This window comes from Camellia sinensis, chromosome 11, assembly GCF_055761805.1.
Source record: "Camellia sinensis isolate YWXY chromosome 11, ASM5576180v1, whole genome shotgun sequence".
Taxonomy (NCBI): Eukaryota; Viridiplantae; Streptophyta; class Magnoliopsida; order Ericales; family Theaceae; genus Camellia; species Camellia sinensis.
The window spans coordinates 14,440,273-14,451,021 of NC_138971.1; the positions used below are offsets into that span (position 1 = coordinate 14,440,273).

The window sequence follows — 10,749 nt, forward strand, 5'->3', positions numbered from 1 at the left end:
AATTTCAACAGGTAGAAACCCTGTTTGGATGAAGGGCTCTGTTTAGGTGAGAAAAAATTAAACTAGACAAATTTAATTGGATTTTTGAAACCGAAATTCAAAATTAAATAAATAAAATGCAAATGTTTTTGACCCAAAAAGATAAGTACCGGACAAGCCCAACCCAATCCCACACTACGCACCCGCACCCGCACCTGACTGACCGGCGTGTGGTTTTAATTTTGGGTCCAATAGGTCTAACCCACTTCACCCATAACCTCACCCTTACACAAACTTGGGTACCCATTGGGACCCATCTCAAGTATCCTAAGCTAAGGTATATAAACTCATTCAAAACCTCAAGCCTTTCTAATGTGGGACAAGTGCATTTCACAAATGTATAGGAAACCCACCAAAAAACTAGTTCCACGAATCCGAAATTGCGCATTGAATTCTCATTCATCCGGAAATGGTTTTGAGCAACCAAATATATGAATTTATTCACTACGCGGCATTAAACATGAACTCAGTTAGAAACGTTAAAAATAACGCTTGGGTCCCATCTTAATTAATGCTCAAATTTAGCAAAAAATAAGGTTATACAAAAGCCATTTTCCAACAGATAATACGACAGAATGGAAAAGCATAAAACAGAGTTAAACATGGTCACTTGACACCTATTAAAAAGATATATAGAATTAGAGTTAGTTTTTGTTAATATTGATTATTTGTGGATGTAATATTAATCTAGATAGCAAATAAAAATATATGAAAATATATTTTATTGTCGTGTTCCTGTCATGTCTCTGCCATGTCCGTGTCCTTATTTTTTTGAAATCGCGGTGTCTCGTATCCACATTTGTATTCGTGTCATGCTTCTTAGCTTATAAGTTTTCTTAATATATGTTTGAATTGCCATGAAACAGATTCAACTTATTATTACTTTATCCAGTGACAATGTAATCATTTTTTGTGAAATTAAAATTTTAAAGTAACTTCTCATTACATAGAATAATTTTATCAATTCATATGAAATTAGGTTTATAATTACATAATGTCAACAACTACTAAATTTATAGAAATAGGAAAAAAAAATCAAGGATATTAAGTTCAAATTTGAACCCACTAAGTAAAATTCCTGATTGCACCACTGGCCGCAAACGGCAACACATAAAACTGTAAAATAGGATAGTTATTTTTTGAAAGGCACAATAACAAATAAAGTAATTACATTTACTTTGATATTAAATAAAGGCTTGAATATGCATATTTATAATCCTATATACATATAACTAGTAACCAAAGAGTTCAAGCAAATGTAGAAATACATTCGAAGAGCTTGTAAATGAAGTCCCCTCGACAACCATCTCAAGAAGGAACTGAAGTTGCAATTCTAAAGTGAAATCACCACAAAAACTAAAGGTCCTTGCAAGTGAGATATACATATAGATGCTGAAAATTGAAACATTCAAGCATTTTTCAATTCACTTTAAATTCTGCAAACAAACTCAATTTATCCTTGGAATACAAGGTTCTCTAAGGATTATCTTTTGGTTTTGTTGTCTTTGTTTCCCTTCGGAAATATTTCTTCTTTATTTGGGCATAGACCTCTAGAGACAACCGCAGCCAAGCTAAGTAGAGCAATGACTAATAGACAGTAGGCAGGCAAAGTGAGCTTGTATTTCTATCCACATAATATATCCTTTCCATACAGAACATAAAGTTACATATAAAATGTACCACCACTCAAAATGTCACTCACAAGTTCCCTCCTAGGCTATTACATTAGTTATGTTGTAAATCCTATATGCCACGATCAAAAGTGTGAGGCCATTGTACTCTCACAATCCGATGCAATGCCTAGACTAATACAACTTAAACACCAAAATTTTATGAACTTTAAAAACAAAGGCTAGATACTTGGAACTATTTTTTGTGGCATGCTTAATCACTTAAGCATTCAGTCACCCTCAAGCACTTGCTTAGACAAAATTTGACAACACAAGAATTAATATAGGTTAATTTGACAGCACAAGGATTAAAGTTCAACAACTCAGTCATCCCCATCCTCAACCTTAAGATACTATTCATGAATTAGGGCTAAAACTACATACATATTTTCCTCCTCAGACCTTGCTTTAGCAGCAGTCTCATGCACTAAGATGCCCTTTTCTTTTTTAAATTATACTATACAGAATAAACCAATCTGACTTGAACCCCGACCATCCAGGGCAAACAGTTTGGAACCCATGCCTCACTACATCAAATAATTGAAAGAAACAAAAACTTTAAAATTTTATTTCCCTTTAATTATTTTTCTTTACAACAATCTATAAATCAATTTAACTTCTTAACAAACTAAATGAATTCTAATTGTGTAGCAACTATACCAACATTCAAAAAAGGATCTAATTACACTACGTTATGAAACCTATTTATGCTAATTAGTTAAGTTAGAGCTATTCCACTGGGCATTGCCAAAATGGCAAATGCCGAAACTATAATTCGACGCTATAGTGCCAAAATGCCAAATTTTGGATTATTGGACCACTGGTGCAAATGACAAGCAAAATCATTTTTTGCTAGCCACTTTTATTACCATTGATCACATGGATTCCCTCACTCATTGATCCCCTCTCTATCATTGATCTCATCCATTGATCCCATCATCACATCCCAAAAAATTTCACCCAATCCCTCTCACCATTTCTAACTCTTTCACAATGACACACACACTTCCTCTATCTCACACGATTGGTGACACTCTTCTTACTTCCAATCATCTGTTTTTATGGTCATTTTGGTTTGTATAGTTCTATATAGGTTTTATAGCCTTTTGTTGGGATGTTCCTCCTCTTTTGGGGTGTATAAAATAGAATACCTCTCTTTGTTGCCTCATATAGTGTGTCCATGCTTTGGTGTCTGTCCAAGGCCCCCTTTCATGTTAAGTTGCTCTAGTATTGTAGCTTCTATTTTTTCTAGTGTAACCTACCTAGCGGGTAGTGCTTTGGAAGCTTTCTTTCTTCTTGTTGGTTGTCTTCTGATGTTAGAAGCAAGATTTGCTTCTTTGATTGTTCCCTAGAATGTTGAGTTGTTCAAGGCCCCCATGTGTCTTCATATGTGGCCCTTGAACACTTTTGTGGTGCCCTGGGGTTTTTAGGTTTGGTAGTTTGTTAGCTTGTTTATTTTGTTTTCTTAGCTTCTCAAGATCCTCTGTTTAGTTGGTTAGGGCTTGGGGTATTCCCTTTGTAAATCTATAAGTTCATTTGTTTTATTTTATGACTTAGGGTTGGTTTGGGAATAGGTTGTTTTAGTAACTTTTTAGCTAAAATATGAGGTGAAAAAAACTCCGCCGGGGTTGTTAACAACTCCGCCGGTCCCAAGCTCGGGTTAAGGAGGAGGGTTGTGTGTTAGGTAGCCGACAGCCAACACGTAAAAAAGCCGCTCGGATCCCTTATGAAAATGAATCCTACTTTGAATCGTTTAAATGCTAGGTCGTTCCCTTCAAGTGACGCGTTGCGCCTGCCTCTGGGTGTTTCAAAAAGTGAGCAAGGGGCGCCGCATCGACGCTTGGGTGCGGTGAAAAATGGGCAAAGGTTTCCGCTTTTTTCTGGACGAACGCGGGTAAAGAAGCTAGTCCAAGACTATAGGTTTAGGGTAGCCACTTGGAACATAGGAACCTTAGCTGGTAGGACGCTGGAATTGGTAGATGTTATGATTAGGAGGAGAGTTAGTATAGCTTGGATACAAGAAACTAAGTGGACGGGAGAGAAAGCTAGGGAAATTGAGGATACTGGTTTTAAACTTTATTATAATGGTAAGGATAGACGCAGGAATGGGGTAGGAATCATAATTGCCAAGGGTCTTGTGGAAAGTGTGGTGGCGGTCACTAGGAAAGGAGATAGGATTATGCTAGTTAAACTAGTTATTGGAGGAAATATAGTGAACATTATTAGCACTTACGCCCCTCAAGTAGGGTTAGATAATTAGACTAAGAGGGATTTTTGGGAGCAAATGGATGAGATCTTACAGGGGATACCCGTAGGAGAGAACCTGGTTATAAGTGGAGATTTTAATGGCCATGTGGGCATAGATAAACTAGGTTATGAAAGGGTGTGTGGTGGATACGATTTTGGTGACAGAAATGAGGCTGGAGAGAGAATCTTAGATTTTGCGTTGGCTTCTGACCTGGTGGTGGCCAATACTATGTATAAGAAGAGGGAGGAGCATTTGATAACCTTTAAGAGTGGATTAGTTAAGAGCCAAATAGATTACTTCTTAGTGAGAAAAGTGGACTGCCTAAAATGCAATGATTGTATGGTGATTCTTGGAGAGAGTCTGGTCTCTCAACATAAGATTTTGGTACTAGATTTATGTTTTAGAGGGCAATACCAAACTAGGAAGGATGGTGGGCATCGTAGGACGAGATGGTGGGACCTAAAAAGGGATAAACTAGAAATATTTAAGAATCGAATAGACAAGGAAGGTACTTGGGACTTAGAAGGTGATGCTAACACTATGTGGAATTCGATGGCCAATTGTATGAGGAGAATCTCAAGGGAAGTGCTTGGAGAGTCGAAAGGAACGGGACCCAGCTCTAGAGAAACTTGGTGGTGAAGGGAAGAGGTTCAAGTGGTAGTTAAGGCAAAAAAAAGAGTGCTTTAAAAAGTGGCAGAAGGATAGAACTGAGGAAAACCTTAAGAGCTATAGATTGGCTAATAAGGAGGTCAAGAAAGTAGTGAGAGAGACTAAGTTGAAAGCTTATGATGACCTATACACTAGACTAGATAGTAAGGAGGGAGAGAAGAGGGTATACAAACTTACTACGATACGGGAGAGGAAAACAAGAGATTTTAATCAAGTAAAGTGCATCAAGAGTGAGGATTTTAAGATATTGGTGAAGGATGATGAGATTAAGGAAAGATGGAAGAATTATTTTGAGAAACTGTTAAATGAGGAACATGGAAGTACGACAATAGGGGAAGAAATAGCCAGTAATATGATAAACCAAGACTATAGGTTCTATCGCAGGATTAGGAACTTTGAAGTGGAGATTACACTTAAGAAGATGAAATCAAATAAGGCTTTAGGACCCGATGATATCTCTATTGAAGCTCGGAAGTGTTTGGGTAAAAAAGGAGTTGCTTGGTTGACTAGGTTGTTTAGCAAAATTTTGTTGACTAGGAACATGCCAAATGAGTGGAGGAAGAGTATTTTAGTGCCAATTTATAAGAATAAAGGTGATGTCCAGAATTGTAACAACTATAGAGGAATCAAGCTAATGTGTCATATAATGAAAGTGTGGGAGAGGGTGATGGAGCGCCGATTGCGAGACATAACAGAGGTGTCAGAGAATCAATTTGGGTTTATGCCTGATAGGTCAACAATGGAAGCGATCTATCTTTTGAGGAGAGTAATAGAAAAGTATAAAGAAAAGAAAAGAGACATTCATGTGGTGTTTATCGACCTTGAGAAAGCATATGACAGAGTGCCCCGAGATATAATATGGTGGGTGTTAGAGAAGAAATGGGTGACAAAAGGCTACATTGACGTGATTAGGGACATGTATGAACGGGTGGTGACCACTATTAGATCGCCAGCTGGAGAGACAAATGAATTTCCTATCACTGTAGGATTACACCAAGGATCTACCTTAAGTCCTTATCTTTTTGCTTTAGTTATGGACGAGTTGACGATAAATATTCAAGATGACGGGCCATGGTGTATGCTTTTTGTAGACGATATTTGTGTTAGTGGATGAGACTAGAGAAGGAGTTAACACAAAGTTGGAGATTTGGAGAAAAGCTCTTGAATCTAAAGGATTCCGGATAAGCAGAACTAAGACAGAGTACATGGAGTGTAAATTTAGTAACAGTAACAATGAAAACAGAGGAGAAGTGAAGATTGAGAACCACGAACTGCCTAAGAGTGAACATTTTCGTTATTTAGGATCGATTATCACAACAGCGGGAGAGATTGATGCAGATGTGGCCCATAGGATTAAGGCGGGATGGTGTAAGTGGAGAAGTGCGTCTGGGGTATTGTGCGATAAACGAATACCCACTAGACTAAAAGGTAAGTTTTATAGAATGGCTATTAGACCAGCTATGTTGTATGGGACGGAGTGTTGGGCAACCAAGAAACAACATGTAGATAAGATGAGTATGACTGAGATGGGGATGCTAAGGTAGATGTGTGGTAAGACTAGACAAGACAGGATTAGAGAATGAGTGTATTCGGGAATGGGTAGGAGTAGCACCGATAGAAGATAAGTTGAGAGAGAATCGTTTGAGATGGTTTGGTCATATTCAACGGAGACCAACAGAGGCAGTAGTGAAGAGATGCGATACTGTAACGGTAGATGGAAGTGTTAGGGGACGGGGTAGGCCTAGATTAACGTTGACTAGCATTATAAATAGAGATATGAATCTACTTAATTTGACTAATGAAATGGCCTTTGATAGGGCTGCGTGGAGAAGAATGATTCATGTAGCCGACCCCATTTGATGGGACTTAAGGCTTGGTTTGGTTTGGTTATGAGGTGAAAAAAACTAGTATATTTAGAATGATTTTTGACTTTTATGAGAAAAAGTGCAAAAAGTAGAACGAAAAATGAATTTTCAACTTTTTGTATAGTTTTTAGCATTTTAACTTTTTAGTGACTTTTTAACTTTTTGAATTTTTTAGTTGGTTGCCAAACCAACCCTTATTCACACAAAATAAATAAATAATATCTAGTGTCTAACAATTTGCATCTCTCTCTCTCTCTCTCTCTCACGATTTGTCTTTGCATTTCAACAATCAATCTCCCACTTACATCTTTGTCTCCATCGCCAACAACCAATCTCCATGCCCCCCACAATGTCAAATCAAATGCAAAGATGCATATAGTTCTAATCTATAAAGGCGTTACATAGAGGACACAACTTTCGTCATAATCTTAACATGACCTTCATCACAAACACACACCCATTCACACAAGTTGGTCAATATGAATTTTGTGATCTTTTCTATTTCTTGATCAAGAGAAATGCTAATGTTAAAATGTTGTGTTCAATTTTAGAAGAATGTGTTAATTTTTGTGAAGTTTTTGTTGTGAAATTTGTTGAAATTTTGGGTTATTGATTTCTGGTTGTGAAATTTGTTGTAATATTTTCTTTTTTGTTTCCCCCCCCCCCCCAAAAAAAAAAAGAAAAGAAAGGTGGGGTGGAAGACTGGGAATACAGTTAAGAAGTTGAATTGGCAAATTTGGCAATTGCTTTGGCACAAGGTTAAACATTGTAGACATCTCTGTAATTTGAAGAGCTCTTAACTTCTACTCTTTGCCAAATTTTAGCTATAGCAACTTCTATGGTAGACTAATGGAGTGCTTTTTGAGCAAAGAGAAGGAATGGTTGATGATAAAATAAGAAGACAAAGCTATTATATTTGGTAGCAAGCGGGCTTTCTATGAAGTCACGTCTCACATTGCCTAGGTACCAAATTAATGTGCAATATATAAGCATGAGGCGTACCATCACCCCAATAGCAATAGCTATCTTTTGGGGTAGCATTTTACCCAAGAACGTATAACATGGCATCAAAAGCCACAAAACCTAGAGATGGGTAGGGTGCATGTCCTTGCATTTTACCCAAGAACATGTAACATGCCCTTGCCTCAGCTAGCTTTTGGGTTTGAGCCCATGACCATGCAAAACTCTCTGCATCTCTTACATAGAAAAACAAATATAAAAACTCTCCTTTCCACTACATGCCACGGGGTTGAATTTAGTAAAATATATTCATAACAAATAATAGCATTGTAAAATACATAATCTTGTATGCAATGTATTGGAATGTGCATTGTGCATACTCGTGTTCATATCCAGGGGCGGAGGGAAGGAGGGCCCAGGGGGTTACGTGCCCCCCTTGAGTTTTGGAATTTTTTTTTTTTTTTAACAAACATAAAGAAAATATTTTATATAAAAAAATTTATAAAAATATTATTTAGAGTGAAATGTCAATGATATTTTTAAAATTATAAGAACAATAATGACTGTTTTAATTGAAAATAAACAGACTACGATATTATTATCTATGAAAATTTCAATATAATGGTGATCTCTATCATTATTGATATGCAAACATAATTAATCTCAATGAAAATATAGAATTTATTGAATTGTTAGTTACATTTAATATGCAGGGTTCATCCTCCATGTGTTTCTTTATTATTGGTTGGTAATATCAGATGTCAATGATTGCGTGGTATGACTATTATATTGAATTTTTATGCATATTTTGTATAAAAAATTACCTTATCATTATATAGTTTATTTTAAAACTTTATATCCATGACTTTTTTTAATATTGTCCATGATACACTAATTACAAATAACATGTTCACTTTATTTGGTTTGAGTTTTCTAAAAACACTTTTCAAAAAATTCTACATTTTTGTTTTTCGTATTTTTTTGTTTTTATTGAATTTTTTTAATATTTTAAGCAATTTTTTTAATTTTTAGACACACCTAACATAAATATTCTTAAAAAGTATAATTTTTGCGAAAAAATCTTTAAAAAATTCACTAAATACCAAAAATATAAAAAAAATACAAAAAATCAGTACATTTTTTGTATTTTTATGTATTTATTAATTTTTTAAAATATTTTTTGACAAATATTTTATTTTTTTTAGTTACATCATGCATCTAAAAAAGTAAAAAAAAAAATACTTAAAATTTTTAAAATTTTCACTAAAAACAAAAAAAATAAAATAAAATAAAAAATAAAAAACTTAATTCAAAAAACTCAAACTAAACACATTGATTATTTTTTATTTTTTTATTTTTCTTAAAGTCAATCGTAAAAATTTATGTGAAATATTTTTGTAAATATTTTCAATATTGTAATTAAGAAGTGCCCCTTCTGATTTATTTTCTTTGCTCCGGCATTGTCCATATCCAATACTACAAAAAAAGAAAATTTGTTCTGATGATCCAGTGATCATGATTTAATGAATTTTTGCTGATGAAAAAAAAAGAAGGTTTAATAAAAATTTATTTCATAATCAAAAATTTCAAAAGCTAACCAGTAAATTAACTTGGATCGTACATGTTTCACATTTATGATTAATTAATTACAACCAGATGCAATATGTCAATTCAAAAGAGATAAAAGAAACCAGAGATACGCAATAAATTCAGATACATCAACAAATCAAATATCAAACCAGATATCAACCAAAAAAATAAGAGGCTAACCTCTATAATTGTACATTAATTGCTGCATTGGATTGAAATTTTTGAAGGGCTTGGCACAGAAACAGCCCAGCCCTCGAAACAGAGGTGGGGTTAGGCAAACAATCATATTTAACTGCTTTTTTCCATTTTGAGAATCAACCACTATAATATTATATTTACACACATTAATAATTTAATCCCAAAAACTTGAAAAAAATAAAAAAAGTTGAACAAGACATAAACCAATCACAGAATCAAACAAATAATGTATATGCCCATAAGATTGGCAATAAGATTTTTTATACAAGAATCCCATCAATAAATTTTGTCCTGTTTTGTGATCGATTATTGTATTTGTAACAGAACTACAAAATATGTGATTTTAAGTATCTAACATGTCAGTGTACAGTGAAATGGTGAAAAATGGAGCATAAGGCACACCTGGTTCTTGTGAAGATTCTCATTGAAGATGTCTTCAAGAGACCATGAAAACATCAAATCAGTGAAGCTTGAGTAGTAAGGAACCCCTCTCATCATCAATTTCTCACTCTTTTCTATCTCTTTTCTTCCACTTGGTAATGTAATGCTTATCTGAAACGACAAAAAATCAAAACCCCATTTCACTTTAAACCCTTCTATAAAACCTCACAACAATGTGTGTGTGTGTGTGTGTGAGAGAGAGAGAGAGAGATGTACCAAACCCCCATTTCACTTTAAACCCGTGTATAAAACCTCAAAACAATGTCAATGAGATATAAAGGCCATTAACATCGCATGAGAAAGAAATGGGTTTTCTTAGTTATGAAGGAAGGAGGGGAAAAAGAAAGGAAAAGAACCTAGGAATCTCTCAGTACAAGCACTTATGAAGGAAGGAAGTGAAAAGGAAAAGGAAAAGGAAAAGAACCTCGGAATCTCTCAGTGCAAGCACTTGTCTGCTAAAATCTTTCTCTATATTTATAAGATGATCTGTATATATATAAATAAAGTTTACTACATATATAAATAAAGTTTCCAAAATCCAATGATAAGTGAGAAAGCATAAGAAAAGGGAACAAAGCAGAGTTCTTTTTAGACCCAATGGAAAAGAATTATATTCTCCCATTGACGAAGAAAGTCTTCTCATCTTCTTTTCCCACTACACTACTCGCCAGAACAGAGGACTACTTCCTTCCTTCACAAGGGGTCATGGCCAATAACGGTTACAGACATGGTGAAAAAATAGCAAAATAATTAGAATTTTAATCAATTTTTTCATATGTTTTTATAAATATATTTTTTTTATAGATTAATAACTATAACAATTCAAATTTCACATAATTTTGAATATAATTTTTTAAGATAAATTACATTAAATTATAAATCATTTGCATTTTGCCTCTTAAACTTTAAAACTCAGCAGTTAACCACCTTAAAAGTAACAATGACCTCAAAGTATTATTTTGTTATCGTTGTTTGATTGGGGGGATTGGGGGGATTGAGACTATCCACTATTTGGATTACAATCCAAATAGTGTTCCTTATCCGCCGTTTGATTTTTTTTTAGTCCGCC

General features: G+C 34.6%; 1 protein-coding gene across 2 annotated transcripts in view; it reads right to left on the reverse strand.

Annotated features, from left to right (window-relative positions):
- Window positions 1–10,049, reverse strand: part of LOC114298214 (uncharacterized) — a 29,251-nt gene extending 19,202 nt beyond the window's left edge. The window contains exons 1-2 of one of the 2 annotated variants that reach the window (XM_082893629.1): window positions 9,897–10,049; window positions 9,642–9,791 (exon numbers count right to left, since the gene is read on the reverse strand). In XM_082893629.1, the coding sequence (XP_082749755.1) occupies window positions 9,642–9,737 (96 nt within the window). In that variant the 5' untranslated portion in view covers window positions 9,738–9,791; window positions 9,897–10,049. The remainder of the gene's footprint in view (window positions 1–9,641; window positions 9,792–9,896) is intronic. The other variant, XM_082893628.1, reaches the window with a different exon arrangement.
- Window positions 10,050–10,749: the final 700 nt, after the last annotated feature.